The sequence below is a fragment of the Rhyacophila brunnea genome, unplaced genomic scaffold, assembly GCF_057557595.1.
Source record: "Rhyacophila brunnea isolate RB1 unplaced genomic scaffold, BYU_Rbru_1.0 scaffold_16, whole genome shotgun sequence".
NCBI lineage: Eukaryota > Metazoa > Arthropoda > Insecta > Trichoptera > Rhyacophilidae > Rhyacophila > Rhyacophila brunnea.
This window is the reverse complement of record NW_028232816.1, coordinates 31,549,604-31,570,011: the sequence shown is the minus strand read 5'-3', so window position 1 is coordinate 31,570,011 and position 20,408 is coordinate 31,549,604. Positions and strand designations below refer to the sequence as shown.

The window sequence follows — 20,408 nt, the reverse complement described above, 5'->3', positions numbered from 1 at the left end:
GGGACGGATATGGTGATCCCTTCTTGAAACTTTATTTTACAATATTTTTGTGTGAGGACTATGCGGGGGATGAAAACATGTGTGCGGACATATTTTGGTACATTAGAACATTGCCCACCACTGATGATTCTTCACCGATTGTGATTGTAAGACGCCATCAATTATAAGACGCACCCCGAATTCAGAGTCACCAAAATGAGAAAAAACATGCGTCTTATAATCGAGGAAATACGGTAATTAAAATAAATACCTAGAGACCTATTAAGATATTATATAAGAGAAAAAGAGTAAACTATGTATTTATCATTTTAATAACATTGTAGTTACATGGTCAACCTATTTTTTTCTATTGAAATTACTTTCCACTCACTAAAATTAGTCAATTAATTTAATATAGGTAAAATTAATATATTGACAGTTAGATGCCAATCTCACGAAGAAATATTGTCCATTGTCTAAAATTAATTACTCAGAAATGCCAATAATTCATTTGTTGTTTTTGGAATACAAACCAAGCTTAGTTCAATATTGATTTTTGCATGTTAATATTATTCATTTACTTAATTTATAATTACTTAGGGGGGCCCTATGCATAGTAGCAGTGGCGAGGGGTGGAGGCAGGCTGTTAATCCATTGAGACCGAGTGAATTTTAGAGGATCACTTAAAAAGGCACACTGAATTGATATAACTTATTTATTATTCACTTAATTCAAATAAATCTTGTAAATATTTATAGGTATTGAATTCTTTTATTATATATTTATATTATAAGTTAATTTTGTGTATCAGTAGAATCAAGAAAATATATAAAATTCAGGTTTTTGTGTTTTTTTAGCTTTTTTTATACAAAATGACAAAGGTAAAAAGTCTATGATAGAAGTAAATGAGTTAAAAGAGGGGTAGGGAGGAGAGGAAAGAACTTAAAAACTTAAAATTTATCTTACAACAACACCATTTGAAATCTCAAAGGAAAATCCCTCAACCTCAATCCTCAAGAGCCGGAGTAAAATCGCACACAGTAAATTCTTTCAAACCTACACTACAGACCTGTACCCACAAATGAAGGGGATAAATGCGAAACGCTAAGAGCCCCATTACATAGGATTACCCAAAGTCAAGTCAAAGAGTCAAAGTAAAATTTAAGGTATTAAATAATAAAACTCTGCGTAAACTGAATTATTTATTGCGTTCTACAATTATTTACTTACATGGACCCGTTTCTAAATAAGAACATTATCAACGAACAATAAAATTTGATGCATATTCAACAAACTGAAATATTTATTGTTCGCGCCCCACTGTATTACATAATTTATTATTACAATCTAAAGATATAACTCTATTTTTTAAAATATTATATGGGAATGGATCATATCTAAAGATGCAGGCATTTTTTATTATTTATTATCTTCTATATTTGTCATTTTTTGATCACTTCAAGGACTGTTAACATTATGAAATGCAGCCTATTTCAACGTTTAACTATTGGCATATCGTTGAAAACTATTACATTAGCGTTATAATTAATTTTTTATGATTTGATAAAATATAGCATATTTTTTTTAATGAAGTGATAGTATAAATTATACTCTTAAATTGACCAAGTATTGAAGAGGAGGAACTATATAAAGCATTTTAGTAATAATATTTTTTATAATAACAACAAATCAAATACGATTTAACGTTAACATTTATTTAAAGAGACCATCAATTGTATGACATCAAGGATTAATTACAAATTGGGTAATTTTTTGTCAATAATAATTATTAAGAAATTAATTATATGAGATTTGCTTTTACTTTGCAAAAAGTTTCAAAGTTGATTACGTCCATATTTCACCATTTTGAGACGATCGCAGAAAACCTTCTTTTTGTAAACAATTAGAAAGAGGGAATACTGAAATAAAATGTTCTTAACGTCATTAAGATTAATAATTATAAAAATTCAGTTTTACTAACAAACAGAGAGGTGTATTTGATATTTTATGAATTGAATATGGAAAAGTACTTACAATGAATACATTAAAATCAAGAAAAATATAAAAAAGTACAAATGGAGATAACAAACTTTGAAGTCAATTGGATCAAACCCATTTTACAATAGTATAATGTTAATACTATTAAATTTAACAAATTTTAGTCAATAGCTATTTTTGCTGCGATACCATTCATCAAACGAATAAGTTTTGACAGAATGATAATATAAATTATATTAAATTCTATACATTGTTTTATTAGTCAATAATTATTTTGGTTGTAATACCATTATCAAGACAACAAAAATAAACGGCTTTTAAAAAGCAGAATTTATAAATTAACATGCGGGACATGTCCATCCTTCCTATATAGGACAGAGCGGGCGTTCCATAAAAACCATGTATGAAGAACTAATGAGATCTTTTAGGAATGGAAAAACTGATTCACAGTTTGCCAAGAATCTGATTGATAATTCAAACAATATGGCGGTATTATTCTTGAATAGTCCTGGGGTGAGGGAGAGAGAAGATCCCATCTCTTTCTGTTAGTTTTATATTTAAGGGTGACTAATAAAATAGCTTATAGAATTTAATATAAATTATAATATCATTTTTTAAAACAGATTTCCACCATGTAAACGCATTATTTTATTATATGTATATTTTATTGAATGAATTAAAAGTTTTACTGGCAGATGTCAGTCATTACCAATTTTATTTATTATTATGTCATTTAATTTATTGATAATACTTCACAATACCTATTTATTATTTAAAATTTGATCTGTCTGTAATGAAATCATTTTTTTATTATTGTTGATGATAAATTAAATATTCCCAAAAATACTAGAAACATACGTAGTATTATAATGTAGGCATATAATATTATTGATTCTAATACAGTCGATAAGAAAAAACATCATTCACGTCAAAATACTGCCATCTGTTAAAAAGAATTGTAATCTATTATAGAAAACTGTAAGTAGGGTTACCTCCTTAAATATTTTTAACCTTATGCATTAAACCTATTGAGAAACAGTATGAAAGAATGAACAAACAGTAGGTACAAATTATAGAAAAAAAAACAGTTGGCATGAAAAATTACAAAAAGTGAAATACAGAAATAGTTATGTACCTATATTTATAATAAACATTCAAAAATAATTAAAATTGATACACAACATATTCTCAGTATCTCAAAAATACTGTTTCTCAAAAAAGACTTTCCGTGACCTTTGTGGACCTTTATATAGAAAATATTCAAATTCTACAATATATTTTCATTGTTTTACCTAAAACCACTGATAACCATGGACATTCTATAAATCGCGATGAAGAATTATCAACTTACTGCCGAATCCAAGATTTTACTCAATCGAAATGTTTGTAGTGGTGGGTTTTCGTACGCGGAGACCTGAGGCGCTGACGGGCTTGCAGGTTCCCATTAAAAAGTTTTGATTATGCTATAAACCGCCACTGAGTGTTACAAATATTGCAATTGTTATTTTGCTAAGATTTTCTTATATTTTAAATGATTATTTTACATTCAGATTATAATATAAAATACATCTTTTAAAAATGTGAAAAAGTGCCGGCTTCATCTGGTTTATGGAAAACTGCTACTGAAAATATGTTAATTAAATGTGCTTTAAGTAATGTTTAATACAAGATTACCTGCCAGTTACTGCTTTCTACGAGAGCAAATGTGGTGTGTTGTGGGATTTGGTATTTGGTAATAATTAATTATTTAAGTAATAGTACATAAAAATATTTTTTTAAAATTTAGTTTGCCCACTCCATCTACAAGTTATGACAGCAAATGATACAAGAATTGAAATATCTGGTGTAACAAAAAAATGTTACATATAATTAGAAACATTATATCTTAAAATACCTCTCAATTTTAATTTGTATAACAGAATCCTGTTGGAACTTGATGCACAGACTAGGATCCGTTCCGTGACAATGCGTGTTTTAATTTTCACATTAACATTTCTTTGATTGAGATAAGATGTGCAATAATGGTATGCAGGTATGGAATTATTAAACATTGCCAGGTAGCTTTATAAGACTGAATGCCCATGTTTACCTGTGCCTAATAATGCAGTGATGGCAAACCCTCCTCTAGAATGTAGAATTTAAGAATCATATTATTATTTTTTGTACGCATTGTTAAGGTGTAGTGTAACTGGTATTAGAGACATCTAGAGTTATGAGACATTATTATTACTATTTACTGAAAAGTCACCTTTGAAACCTATACCTAGGGTATACCTAGAGAAAATAAAACAATTCGCCATGCATGACAATGATTATAAATTTTATTATTCTAGACAATACAGTTAATTGTAGGTATTTAAATGTGATTCTTGTGATTCTGTCAATAGATGTCCCTACTAAATATTACACTTCTCCATAAGCGCTATTGCAACAAATACATACATATTTACAAAAATACAAAAATTTAAATCAAAATTTTTCTCAATTTTATGTTGCAATTTACTGAAGGTAAACGATAGTAAGCACTCTCTTCATTCCAATGGTTAGTTATTTTTATCCGTTTGAATAAAGAAAAAAAATCAATGGTTCGCCGCCGCTGCCCTAATCTACAAATAAGCTAATTAAAGAGACCTAAGACTATTTTGTAATAATTGATTTAATATTCTTTTCAATCTATTCTGTGTACAGAATCCAGGGGTGAACATCTCGATAATTGGCAATAAGCAATTATAATAAAATTGATGATTAAAGAAACCATTAAATAGATAAAAAAAATACTCAGATGAAAGACGTTGAAGAAAGTGTTCTTTTATAGAAATGCAGTTAAATGTTACAAAGGCTAATGATTAAATTAGCTGATGCATTTCACATTTAAAAAAAAATCAAAATTACTTAGGCTTTGATTGCCATCTGATGTGTTATCGAAAATCTGCTAAAATAGATCGCTATATTATACAATGACCATTTTTCAATACGCCAACATAGAGAATATTGATTTATTTATGGCTATCAACACTAAAAAATATTTTCTTGTATTGCCATTAAGACTGTGGTTCAGAGAGAGTTCTTAAGTCACTTTTGTTGCAGTTGAGGAAATCTGATATTAATATTTTATCGATATTATTTCTTTTGCATTGGGTGTCGCAGCAAAAAAACAAGTGACGTGTCAAAAGAAATCCCACGTGAAAGTTATACAGTAAGTGTCAATTTTGTGGCAATAATGACATATATGAGACAAAAATACAATCAGTGTCAATGAAAATATGTCCAACAAGAAAGAGCAGACTCTATGGAATGTAAAAAGGTGCCACTCACTGCTGGAGAAAGAAAAAGTAGGTCGCTCATGTTAATATTGATTTTATATCACAAATGCCATCAAGGTCAGATGTTAAAGTTACAAAATAAATTAGAATGACTACAACAATCAGTTGTTTTCGCTTGTATATTTATTCACTACTTCAATCCGACTCCCAATAGACGTGGTCCTATGAACAGTTGTGTATATATTACTAAAATCATATTGTGACAAACCTATGAAATGTAAAAAAAAATCCAGTATTCTTTACACACATTAGAATTAAAATGTTAATTTTGTTATAACATGACATAAGACCTTTTATCATTCTGGAACCATAAGTTTTGTAGTACTAGATATATTATTGTAGATAGACCAAACTGTATTCATCCCTGGCTTCTGTGAGTGTTAGAAAAATTTGCTAATTTCACCTATTCCTATGTATAATTAAATTTAAACTGGCCATCACAGCATTTGCTATAGAGATTATAGAGAAGGGCTCTAAGCTTAGAAGACTCTAGAAAAGTTAGATTCATAATAATGCACGAAACTTATTTATTAGATAGTAGTATATAAAAAAGTCAATAATTAATAATAACTAATTATAGGAAAGTTGAATGTTTTTTCCTCTACGATAAGTTTGAATTGGAATATAATACTTAAAACCTAACAAAGCCGATGTATAGAAATACAGTTTCTTCTGAAATGCTTATATATTTTGTAATAAATATAATATTAATGATATTTCCTAAAAAAATCTTAAAAACATGGTTTATATTGTAAGTAGTGTAATAAGTAGTAAGCGAAAAATGCTCCTGCAGCGTTGATAAGATTGATGAAGTTGTCTCAATGTGAGATTTCGATGTGATGTCTTTTTATGAATGATAAATTAAATAACACATTTTTTGAAATATTACAGTAAAGCTTTGAAGGAAATACAGCATTAAATGAATTAAATAGGCTAACTTAAATTGAACATGTGAAATTGTGGTGCTATAAATAAGGCCTAACTCCAATTACACTCTAGAATAGAGTCTAGAATATTTTTTTCCATTTATTATTTTCAATATTTCAACACAATAATTTATTTAACAATGCTATTTTATGAATAACAAAAATAAATAATAACATGAAGTTTTTTTACATATCTTTTTTTATGTGAGTTAGGCCACTTTGTATTTCAGAACATTTCTGATTTTTTATTGTATTGAGTAGGTACAATTTCTAAAAAATACAAAAATTTTTTTTTTGAGCAATATTAAATAATAATATTAATACTGATTTTTTGTTTTTTTTAGAATGGTGAATTAACCCTTCCTTTGATAACTGCGATAATATTGGTGGTTATTCGAGGTTGGTAAACCAAAAAGGCGTAAGGGACATTTAGGGACGCGTGAATTATGTTTAGAATTTTATCCTCAGCATCCTAAAAGTTCAGAAAGGTAATTCTGTGATGAAGATATTTTTTTTTTTGTTATGGTGGTAGTTTGTCCCTTACGCCCTTTTAGATAAGAAATCTCGAATAGTGATTTTGAAATGGAGTTAGGCCTCGTTAATTTTAAGCACCTCCACGAAGATTGATTATTGGGCGCAATTGGGAATTTAAAACTTTGTCTTTCATGCTCAATGGCATACAAATGTAAAATGTAGAAGTAAATTATTATTTAAAGTCAGATAAGATGCAAGATGCAATAAATAATTGAAGTTTTTCTTTCATGTTCATCAGTTAATGTTAGTTTTGTTTGTATGTGTTTATGATCTGATAAATTGGAATCGAGTTTATTAATATTTTGGGCATTGTCGCAAAAAATTGCTTCATGTTTCATGGCGTAACTATGACACTATTGCTTACTAATGTGATACATAATAATTAGTCACAAGTTAAAAATATAAAATGACATTTAAGCAGTTGGTAAGATAAAAAAACCCGAATTGCGCCCTATAACAGCTATTCAGAAGTCAATAACTATTCATAGAATACAAGTCCATAAAATTTCCCTAAAATGTGTAAGTATGTACACAAGACATATTAAACTGCACACAGAGTATGGTCCACTATTTTAACACAACCATATTTACGGGGCGCATCACTCCGTCCCCCATTCTCTCGTTTTATAAAATCAAAGTTCAACCGCTTCAACACTACGAAGTTTTATCAGTCTTGAAAAGATAGGCTGGACTTTGGCCGGCTTCTCAAATTCTTGAGAGCGTCACTTGTTTAGGTCAGTCCGTTCCTCGCATCTTTCTCCATCAGCCCCACAATGGCCCGATTCCCTGAGCCAGAATCCCCATTGAATTGCTTCCACGATTATATTGGATTGTATTACCATTCTGTCTTTCATTAAAATAATTTTCTTTGATTGTGTATTTCCATCCATATTCAATTTCTACAGATCTCCAAAATATCATTGATACTGTCTACCTTCTGTTCGATGCTTATGTCACCAAACTCTAGTTTAGTTACTGTAGAACTATTATGTACTTATCTGCTAATCAAATTTTGGTGTCACATTTTTAGAACCAAAAATTTTAGACTTATTCAGTCAGAATTTTTTCTCTTCTTATTTTCTTTCGTATTTTGACTTAATATTGTAGAAAATAATGTCTTTTTATATTATTTGAAACAGTTTCAATCAAATAGTCTTTTTACTTTCATCTTTTTAGAGATTTTTTTGAGATTTATTATTTTTATATATCAAAAGCAGAATTGTTATGGAATACGCCATTTTATAAATTATTGACAGTCGTGAAGCAACAAAATTGGTTATTGTTTGCTCTAATTTTATCTCTTCCACAGCAGCTTTTTAAAAATACCGATACAGGATCAAGTCTTCAAATTTGGCAGCTTCTACATATTTATGGTGTTTCAGCAACTGGGTCTAGTCCAGGATATGAAACAGGCTTCTCCGATTCAGACAGGCAATCCATCCCGTGGGGCTGGATGTTTTTTTAAACTTTGTTTTATTCATACGCCAATTCGCAGGACATGTTTTGTCAGGTGGACGGGAGAGAGTTTGGATTATAGTCCTTGGCCACCTCTAGGAATGAGTCGATCGTGTAGTTGAACAGTTGGAAGTCGTATCTGAAACAAATTCGAATTTTCTGATAATTCAATATTACACAATGCATAAAGCTAGTGTCTATGCGATCTATCGGTAGAGTATTTGATAGACCGCTTGTCTCTGAAGACGGTTACATGTAAATTGTACGTAAAACATTTCGCCATGGCGCAGTTCGTCGTGAGCGTTCTTATCGGAAAGAGATGATATACGCCATACGGTCTCCAATTTTATTAAATTCAATATGAACATTAATTCAATTTTCATAGCTGGTTTTGACAAAATTCATAAATTCAAGAACGAAAACCTAACCTAACCTAACCTAATAAATAATCCAGTATATCGGCTATTTTCAATTTTTCCGTGTTTTATTTAGACATGAATTTTATGTCATTACTAGACGACCCAAAGGGTATGGACGGTCTTTAATATACGGCCATATATTTCCGATACAACATTTTCACGGTGAAGTGTGTAATACGGCAAACTGCATACGTACAAGTTTCCGGACACGTCTGAAGACACGGTTTGAAAACCGATTCTGGAAAAATTGCATATTCATTTTCAAATGAGTGTTTATCCATCCAAACCGTGGACTCAATAGTTGGACGAATGGTAAACAGTAACGTAGCTACAAGGACGTCAAAAACGTTCACTTTGTGGAGGACTAAATACTACGTTGAGGAACGAAAAATGTTTTTTTTCTTAAATCTTAACTATATTTTATTGACCATCATTTTCCCCATAATAATAGATCAGAATCGGTTTTCAGTTTTTATATTCCAAACGGGTGATGAGATAATTGATAAATTATTATTGTAACCAAAAATGTATTTTTTTATCTATTGTAAAGTGAATGTCAAAAAAGTTGAGTAAAGCCAGCGCTCGAAATGGAAGATTTTATGTACCGGAACACTAGATAATTTTACAAAATATTTACATAGATAAATATATAAGTACCTACATAAATAAATACCTACATAATTAAGTATCAAATTTTATATGTATTTTATAGAAATAAGTGTGTTAATTTTTTTGATATAATATGGCCTATCTAATTAGTCAAATTAATTTTTCAATCAAAGGAAACGATGATTTTGGGGATTTTATGAACTGGAACGGCGCTTCGGTTCGTTCTGAGCCCCGCATTATTACAAATTAGCAGCAAACGATTTCGTATTGCAGGCTTCTTTATATGAAAAATTACACATGTGGTCTGTGATTAATTTACCAGGTCCACACATAAATAAAAATGCCTTTCATTACTGTTATAGGTTTCGATACCAAATGATAATGTTCTCTTTGATAAAAACCGGCCATGGTTGTATTTTTGACAATCACAAAAAATCATAAATATTATAGTTCATATTTTTTTTTTTTTTGAATTATTAATAACCATGTCCTTGCTTTTTCGTACAAGGTGGTTGTTAGTAAATTCGAACAATCACAAACACCGAGGCTTTGAGAAAAACACATAAATATTGTGTGTCCTGACCGGGAATCGAACCCAGGAACTCTCGGGTGGTAGGCGAGCGCCTTATGCACTGCAACACGAGAGCCGCCTTATAGTTCATAATTAAATAACAAACGCAAAGCGCGTCAATAGGAGATCATCATTTTCATTTTACTTACATTGTAACCAACATCGTTCTGGAATCGCTAATCACTATCAAACTGTTATATATAAAATATCACGAAATGTGACAATTTGGCGCCGCCATATGGACAAAAAGACGACGATTGCCAACTCGGCGGGGCCAAGATGGCGCCGCCAAATCGTACTAGGTCTAAAAGTTCGGTCGATTTGATTGTAACTCACTGATAAAGATTGTACAATCCCCATATTTGCTTGGTGGTAAGTTGTGAATAGTGTGTCAGCAGGAGAGTCGCTGTGTTTCTCCCCTTTCCGCTGTTCTTCCACTGAGGTTTTATAATGTCCTGAAGACCAGCCCGTTGTATTAGGTAATTCTGGTCCTCCTGAAAAGAAAAAAAAGATAATTTCAATGTTCAGTCCTATAGGTATCTCACCCAACATGAGCCGTGTTGTGAGCGTCCAGTGTTCGGTCAATGGTTCACGTTTCAACTGCTGGTTGGGTAAACTCGTGTCCGTAACTTTGTTGAAAATTTACTGAAACTAGTACGCCGGTACACAAATAGCAGAAATTATCTACATATTGCCGAAACGGTAATTTGTTCAAAATAAAAAAAAATAAAAGAATTTGAAAAATTAATTTAAACTCTAAATAAATACTTGACAATGATTATAATAGGTACTTAGAATGAGTAAAGGGTAAGTAGATGTACATATTTATAGAATTCTATTTTGTAGGAATTTGGCGCCGCCACCTTGGCGCCAAATCATCGTAAACCCACGATATTGATTTAAATCGCAACCCTTAGCCCGGTAGTACATATAAAATCGTCTCGACTGCGACACGTTCATAAATCAAACGACCGGTTATGTTACAACCATTTTCCACATGCGCCAATGCAACATTTTTGTTAGGATTATGCAGGAAAGAGTAATAGCCGTTTGTTGTGATCAGATCTATATGTCACATGAGAATGGACTGACAGTTCACTCTATAATAAAAAATAAAATGGCTGTACAGTAAATGATTATGTGGCTATTCATATATATTATTTCAACAATTCCCATATCGAGTAAAATTTGTTGCATGCGACAAGCAGATGTTTTTTTCTACCAAAAATGTCGTACCGACGCTATATGCGGCATTCAATGACATTAATATGGACGAAGCATCTAGAAAAAAAATGACACTCACTTTTTTGTCGGGTCTGCCGAATGGCATAATCTGTTCTAACGCCATTACAATAAAGGTGATATTGCTATAAATTCCCGATGTTTTTTGTCGTCTGCCGAATGGTTCGGTTCGAACGGGTTCGCTCAAATGAACATTGACACTAGAAAAACTGTTCTAACGCCATTACAATGAAGGTGATATTGCTATAAATTCCCGATGCGTGATATCGCATAATGAAAATTGCGTGACGTCTACCTATACATCTGAGAATGTCGCTATGCGCGAATTTACTTGTTAGCTACTGTATTGAGTGCGTTGTCCATTTATAATGTCATTGGCGGCAGTACATTAGTTGATACGTGTTTTGTGAATGCAATGACATTAATATGGACGAATCATCTGGAAAAGAAAATGACACTCACTTTATTGTCGGGTCTGCCGAATGGCATAATCTGTTCTAACGCCATTACAATAAAGGTGATATTGCTATAAATTCCTGATGCTTTTTGTTGGTCTGCCGAATGGTTCGGTACGAACGGGTTCGCTCAAATGAACATTGACATTAGAAACACTGCTCTAACGCCATTACAATAAAGGTCATATTGCTATAAATTCCCGATGCGTGATATCGCATAATGGAAATTGCGTGACGTCTACCTATACATGCGAATGCGCGAATTTACTTGCTAGCTACTGTATTGAGTACGTCGTCCATTAATAATGTCATTGTGTGAATGTCAACAAAATCACAACAACAAATTCGACGTGTTGCACTCGAGACGAGTTTTTATGTGCGACCATGCTTACACTCTAAATTAGATCTTAGTTACTTATCTATTTTGAGTTGTTGCACAGATAGATAAAATCTGAATAAAATGTATAAAATTCAAAAATACAATTCAAGTTTTTCTGTATTTTTCGTAAAGGTGCGATTTCAATCAGAGAACGAACGAACGTGATTGGAATCTCACCTTTAAACAGAAATTGACAATACGTATGTAAAAACAAAAATATCAAACTTTATTAGGATACAAAATTTACTACAGCCTTACGCCTGATACCCTAACAAAGTCGTCAACATTTTATTAAGACATTTTCTCCCTTACCAAAAAAATAAAATAAAATGGTAATACGATCGGCGAAGCGTCGTGCAGCTCACGATAATTGCCGAAGAAAACCGATCCATTTCCCAGATTTAAATCGCATAAAAATAAAGCCTTATCTCCACCCCCGCAGCGCCGTTTTATTTTTATTCGTCCGGCAGTGGATTGTTTGTCGTTAGTAGACGCTGTCGGGGGGTCGCCATTTTTTCTCGTTAGCCATCGTTATTTACGGTCCTGTCTTATTTTTCCACCCCCGTCTTCTACCGACCTCACTCCTGAGGGAGCGATCTCTCTCCTATAGGTACATGTCCCTATTAACCGGTTAGCGAGAGGACCTATCTCTGGTGCGGGATTTATCTTACGGAAAAGTCGGCTGCGTGCTCATTTTTCTCACGAAGGGGTGGAAAAATAATCGGTTATATACATACTTATTCGTAATATTTGATCAACTTAACTTAACTAATATTTTTCACTATGACAGTTTAAAACTTTCATTATTTAAATGTAACATTAATATTAATACTATCGACCGATCGTACTTGATGGAATTTGAATTTAAATTCTAATGGATTAAAGTTTTGTACTATTCCGTTTGGGTAGTTTTTGGCGACCCGGGTTTCGCCTTTCGGCATCTTCACGCACTATGTACATTCGCCAAAAGGCAAATAAACACTGACCACGAATACTATTAACTCTAATTTATATAACCAATCAATACATAAAGTAGGTGAAAACTCTATTACCTACCTATCAAGTCAAGGGTCACAATAAAAAAATAACAAACAAATTATGAATAGTTGAAGTGTTAGTAAAAAATCCCCTATCTTATTAATAATAAGTAATAACACACTCGATAAGCATATTATAATAAAACGTCAAAACCTAATAATAGATCATTAGTACTAATCGATTAGGTTGGTAGTAAGAGTTTATAGTTTTTATTTTACTATTTATTGCGGATGGGGATATTTACCTCAGTTAGTGCCTCGGGCATCCACCTCCATAAACCCGCCATTGCCCATGTCAAAATCGTCCCTGCGTTAGACACTAATTTCTGCTATTTGGATAACGTCTAGTGTTCGAAATGTGCGCCCGGTCCAGGGATCTCAGAAAAATGTGAAATACCTAACGGGTAAAGAGAAGCAGGCAACCGACCTCGAGTAAAGCGTCGTTGACATTGAGCTACTTTACAAGCTGCTAGTCGGCGATTTTAAAACCGGGCGAGTCAGCTAGTGCGATTGTGATGATGAGATGACACACAAAACTCTTTCCACTCGCTCAGAAGCCAACAAGCTAGCAAGTTGAAACCGTCATTTTTGGTACTATTTGACAGGACGTATTGAGTAGTTCGTTTTTTTACCGGCAGGTTCGCCACTATCGCTCTACTCCGCAGACGCATATCGGCCCACACGCCAGCGAGTAGCGAGTAAAGTAACCCGGCTTTCAACGTTTCTCGGTGGATTCTTTACAATCTGCTTGTTAGCTAGTTCGATGATGACATTGGGCGAGTTTACAAGCATATTGTAATTTCGCCGGCTTGTAGCTTGTAAAGTAGCTCAATGTCATCGACACTTAAGGAAGAATACGGGATTTTACTCGGTTTACGCATTGGCGCTCATCTAATATTGGTGTATTACACACACTATTGAATGTCTATAATGCGTGGTTCATTTTCGTAGGACACTCACTCAGTCAAAACCCTGCGTGAAAATGTACTGTATTAGTATATAGCCTATCGGAATTCTCTTTATTAATCTGTTTTGTGGCCCGGCCGCCACTGGGTGGCCTTACAAGTGTCAGATGGCATCTTATTTATTTCAGGCCACCTTTTTTGCATTGACAAAAAAGCAGCAACTCGACTCTCGCGCCACTGCCCCCGTTTTCGATTGGTCCACCCAGTAGACGTATGTATAATATACTGTGTTGAGGCTGTTTATCTCATTTTTTTGGACCGCCTGTTGTCTGAGTTGTGTTTATATATATTTCATTCGGAAATGTTTGTTTTCTTCCAAAGAAAAATATAATATTTTTATTTTCCAAAGATGCTTAGGTGGTTGAAAATAATATATAGTCATGGGACCCAATTATCGAGTAACCGGTTAACCGTCATTTGATGTTAATTCTCGGTTGTACCTAACTATTATTTAATTATCTAATTATCAAACTGTGCGTCGCGTTCCAATATTTTCATTATACAAAATGGTAAAAACAATAATTTCGATCAATCTAATAGAAAGAGAACAAAAATAGAGGCAGACCAAAAATTCACTTGTTTAGATGAAGCTGTTTATTGCTGTCGCATGCCTGGGACACCAAATCAGAAAACGGCTGTTTTGGATTGGGATATATATAAGTATAAATATATAAATGATTATATTTAGTTAATTAATTTAAAATTATTTAATTGCCCTATGAATAGTAGCAGTGGCGAGGGGTGGATGTAAGTTGTTAAAAGATCCGACATAAATAGTGTACACTAAACTTTGCCAGTCATACTTATTTCTTTTCGATGAACTAATAATACAAATTGCAGATGGTGCTGGATAGTTTTTAAAATTAAATTAAACCCTGCCTAAACCAAACCATAATAGTTCAAGTATGCTACAGACCCCTAAGCCAGCCTCAACAGTATAAAAGGTCAGTGCCTGGCATCCTAATATAACTCCCCCCCATCATCCACATCCACATCCACCATCACAATCATTCCATCAAAATTAATTAGAGTCACTATTAAAAGCGCAACCAATATATAATATTATGTATATAGGTACCTGGCATTGACATTATTAATGGACAACGCACTCAGTACAGTAGCTAGGAAGTAAATTCGCACATAGCGACGTTCTCACATGCATAGGTAGACGTCACGTGACAAAATTTCGCAATTTCCATTATGCGATATCACGCATCGGGAATTTATAGCAATATCACCTTTATTGTAATGGCGTTAGAACAGTGTTTCCAGTGTCAATGTTCATTTGAGCGAACGATATTGATATTCAAATATGAATTATGCCATTCGGCAGACCCGACAAAAAGCATCGGGAATTTATAGCAATATCACCTTTATTGTAAAGGCGTTAGAAAAGATTATGCCATTCGGCAGACCCGACAAAAAAGTGAGTGTCATTTTTTTCCAGATGCTTCATTCATGTTAATGTCATTTGTACCTAGGTATATATTATGAACGAAGGATTTCTGGTGAACTTTTGAGATTTATCAGAGAGAGTGGGAGTTGATGTAATTCAAAAACTGCATTTACCACGTGGACACAACATTACTATTTAAAACAAGTAAGTTACATTTGAGTACAATGTTAAACACGGTTACATATTCGTCACTATAGAACGGGCGACGAGGACATCGCCGCTCGGTAGCAAATATTATTTGATTAAGGGGGGACATGCTCGTCGAAGGTCAAAATTGAGTTTTTATTGTATTTTCAAACCATGATCCTGGACACTCCTTAAACGTTGTAGATAATCTATTTATATAATTTTGAAGCCTTATTATCCTTTATAGTTATTTTAAACATTTGATGACTGCATAAAGTATTTTTGTTACATAAAATAGTATTCTTTTAAACCTCTCGCTCTAATGTTTTAGAATATAGTCATATTTCGGTACATAACTGTGCAGTGGTGTTAAGATTTTTTACATTTATTAATTTTTAAACGCATTTATAAAACCATTAGCATAATTTATTACGAGATAATTTTTGTAAAATATTCACGATAAAAAATTATATTGATAATCTCTGTGATCCCAAATTTGACAAGAATTAGGCATTTTATTATACAAAAATCGGCAAGATTAACACATTTGAAGATAATTCTAAAGATATTTATTATAAGCTACGTTTTTGACTATTTAAGTATGATAAACAACCTACGAATAATGATTGCTTTATAATAATTATTGACCTAAGAATAAGGTAGTGTTTTTTTGAAATACGCCATTTCTTTTGTCATTCCCTAGTGGTTAAGCTACAACATACGGCCATAGCCATTAAATGACAAATTATTATTGAAGTAGGAAGTAAAATGATATTGACGCGCGTGTTTGAACATGTACCGTTTAAAAAAAAATAAAAAAAAATTCGGTTAGTCAAACACGCGCGTTAACATAATTTTACTCCCTACTTTAATTATAGTTTGTCATTTTAGAACACTACCTTATTCTTAGGTCAATAATTATTATAAAGCAATCATTATTCATAAGATGTTTATCACACTTGAATGGTCAAAGACATAGCTTATAATAAATATCTTTAGAATCATCTTCAAATGTGTTAATTTTGCCGATTTTTTGAATAATAAAATGCCTAATTCTTGTCAAATTTGGGATCACAGAGATTATCAAAATAATTTTTTATCGTGAATATTTTACAAAAATTATCTCGTAATAAATTATACTAATGGTTTTATAAATGCGTTTAAAAATTAATAAATGTAAAAAATCTTAACACCACTGCACAGTTCTGTACCGAAATATGACTATATTCTAAAACATTAGAGCGAGAGGTTTAAAAGAATACTATTTTATGTAACAAAAATACTTCATGCAGTCATCAAATGTGTAAAATAACTATAAAGGATAATAAGGCTTCAAAATTATATAAATAGATTATCTACAACGTTTAAGGAGTGTCCAGGATCATGGTTTGAAAATACAATAAAAACTCAATTTTGACCTTCGACGAGCATGTCCCCCCTTAAGTACATTTTTTTGAACATGAGTTTACGTTAAGGGTTGATAATAAAATGTCGTGCTGCTGCCTGGCACCTTGGAATATCACAATAGTAGAAGCGCCTGTACACGTGCATGGAATTACTGTCGGCAATAGTGCTTATTTTAAAGTATCATGACAATAACTGTGTACACGTAAAAGTGCTGACTGTGTCTCCAATCTCATTCTTCAGGAGTAAGCGAGGCGCGATTAGAGTTGGGTTTCGGGAATTCTCGAGAATTTTTCGAGATTTTCCATCCCGAATTTCGAGATTTTTCATCCCGAATTTCGAGAATTGAAATTTTTAACATTTCGGGATTTCTTTATTATCAAATATTAATTGAAAAAACGATTTTCTATATGAAAAAAGTGGACAGAAAACACAAAACGTTCAATTACTGATCGGGGAATTTAACACAATTAAGCCAACGTCGACTCGAAATGAGGGTAATTTTTGCAACATCAGGGAATTTTGTGTCTCAAAAGCGTACGCGATTGTCAGCCGCAGCGATTGACAGGCTATGTTTTTTGAAATTCCATTTTAATAAGTAATGTTTTGAATTTTTTTTGGTACTTCTATTTTGTCTGTCTTCTTACATAAATTAAAAAAAAAACATTTTTTTTAATTTGTCTGTTTTTACACTGATTTTAGGATTTTTATAGGTACATTTTATAGTACTATCTGACAGGTTGTATTGAAAATCGGTTAAGCTCAAAATGAGTACCTAGTTCGTTTTTCTTTACCGGCATGTTCGCCCCATTGCTCTACTGCGCAGGCGCAGATCGAAAATAACCTTACTTGCGCGTTGAATTCGCAACCTTCCAAACTTGTTTGATTCATGCACGTAATCTTGCCAACTGCAGGATAATACATGTTTCCCCATATATTTCTTACTGTGCACAGTAAATCTATGCACGTGTAAACGGGGTATTACACTATAATAATATGTATAGAGTTGTTGGAGGAGGCCAGTACATATCCTGGGTTGTCACGTTCCTGACGATGATAACTCATTGCGAATGATTATATGACCTCCAAACCAACAATAAACACTTAAAGAAAGAATTAGAACATATAGCTAACCTGTAATGTTTCAAACTTTGCCACGATGTCGAAGTGGATCTGGCAGGGCGTACAGAAGGTGGTGTATGGTACCCAATGCATGTCGAGGTCATGTCCAGCTCGCACCTCGTCCAGAAGATATCTCACAAACTCCTCGAATGTTGGCCACCGCGGTTCCGCGGACATGCGTTGCTAGTGGAATAAAAACGTGAATAATATTACAATTAAATTTGGTAGGTTTTTATTCCTACTAATCACTACATCCTACATGATTATATTTAGACTTATGTAACGTTTTGAAAATCCGCTATACATGTTCAACAAAAGTTTGGCTTGATGAAAGCATATTATATTAATTGTATTTTATTGTAAAAAAACGGTAAAGTACAAAATTGTTGCAGAACAGTTTGTTGTGAAAGGAGTTATGATTGATGTTTCTTATCAACGCCTGTCGCCATCTTGGATCCAAAACATTATACAGGCCACCTGTCATGATTTCAAGCAAAACACCTGTTAAGCCTGATTATTGTATATTACATAAATAATATATTTCAGCTACATAGCCATTTAATTTATTCATTCATAATCTCACGAACTATTATTTCACCACAAAATATGTAGGTATACTGTTAAAATAATTACATGATAAAAATAACTTTTTATATACTTACCACGTTTTTAAATTTTCTGTTGAATTATTATGCTCAATATGCTCAAACTTGCACTTTATATGAAGTAAATAAAAAACAAACAAACAAACAAATATATAGAAATACTGAATACTGAAATGTCATTTTGATTTCCATAGTAACGGACGTATATATTAATAATTTAGTTGCTAGGACGACCCAGTTAGCAACCAATAATTTATAGTGGATTGGATTACGGATTTCTTCCGAAATAAATTTTCATACAAAACAGAATTGACTGAAAATGAATTCAATTCTACTTAAAGATGGCTAAAAGTATTAAAAGAATGCATTGGCATCGTGTTCTGATATATTCTAAAAGTTTCAAATGTCTAGCTAGTCGGGAAGTTAGTTGAAAACCGATTGCAAGATTTGTACCGGATAAACAACCACCGGACAAATAAGAATACGAGCTAATAAAAACGTTGTAATATACAATTCTTCGTTTTTTATTTACTTCATATCAAGTTCAAGTTTGAGCATATTGAGCATAATAATTCAACAGAAAATTTTAAAACGTTGTATATAACAAGTTCTTTTTATCTTGTAATTATTTATATAACATTTGATTTTTGGTAATATTTAGTTCATGTAGTTGTCACTAAGAAAAGCTTTTGTACATCAAAATTTTTATATAATTTGGAAACTGATAAAATTGAGCTTTATTTCAATGACTTATATTATATTATGATATCCTACAAATATAATACAATAACATACCTTCGCTCCTGGCCTATATTTGAGTATGATCTTCATTCCTAATCTGGAGTGCAAGGAATTGGGTAGAGCAAATTGCAATTTGTCCTTGTACGCAGAGGACAGTCTCTCGAAGGGATGGCGAACTATCAGGAACGTGATCGATGCGTTCTGCGCTTCCTTCAGCTCGGCGACGGACGGTCTTGGGTACCTCTTCCTCGCCAGGACCAGAGGTACCTCCCGGCTGTGCTCCAGGAAGCGAGCTGAATAGTTGGCCATCAAGTTGAAGTTGTACATCCACGACGACGATGCTGCCTTAAATACGTTGCACCTGAAATAAAAAAACATTATCATTAATAAAATATTAATGCTGTAGGTAGGTACAAAATTAGAATAAATAGATTAATAATATCGGTACGTACGTTATTACTGATTTGGTCATTGTTGGAAACGGCCCACGTGCTCGTCGTAGGTCAAAATTGAGTTTTTATCGTATTTTCAAACCATGATCCTGGACACTCCTTAAACGTTGTAGATAATCTATTATATAATTTTAAAGCCTTATTATCCTTTATAATTATTTTAAACATTTGATGACTGCATAAAGTATTTTTGTTACATAAAATAGTATTCTTTTAAACCTCTCGCTCTAATGTTTTAGAATATAGTCATATTTCGGTACATAACTGTGCAGTGGTGTTAAGATTTTTTACATTTATTAATTTTTAAACGCATTTATAAAACCATTAGTATAATTTATTACGAGATAATTTTTGTAAAATATTCACGATAAAAAATTATATTGATAATCTCTGTGATCCCAAATTTGACAAGAATTAGGCATTTTATTATTCAAAAAATCGGCAAGATTTACACATTTGAAGATGATTCTAAAGATACTTATTATAAGCTATGTCTTGGCCATTCAAGTGTGATAAACATCTTACGAATAATGATTGCTTTATAATAATTATTGACCCAAGAATAAGGTAGTGTTTCTTTGAAATACGCCATTTCTTTTGTCATTCCCCA

The 20,408-nt window shown here is 32.5% G+C and overlaps 2 protein-coding genes across 2 annotated transcripts in view; one reads left to right on the top strand and one right to left on the bottom strand.

The window, feature by feature from the left end:
- LOC147074639 (uncharacterized) overlaps window positions 1-20,408 on the top strand; it is a 277,840-nt gene that overhangs the window by 13,738 nt on the left and 243,694 nt on the right. The window lies entirely within an intron of this gene.
- The window catches only part of LOC147074641 (carbohydrate sulfotransferase 11-like), a 206,909-nt gene continuing 192,933 nt past the window's right edge, over window positions 6,433-20,408 (bottom strand). The window contains exons 4-7 of the mRNA XM_085943744.1: window positions 19,401-19,707; window positions 18,013-18,183; window positions 10,151-10,308; window positions 6,433-8,354 (exon numbers count right to left, since the gene is read on the bottom strand). Coding sequence (XP_085799870.1) covers window positions 8,267-8,354; window positions 10,151-10,308; window positions 18,013-18,183; window positions 19,401-19,707 — 724 coding nt within the window. The 3' untranslated portion in view covers window positions 6,433-8,266. The remainder of the gene's footprint in view (window positions 8,355-10,150; window positions 10,309-18,012; window positions 18,184-19,400; window positions 19,708-20,408) is intronic.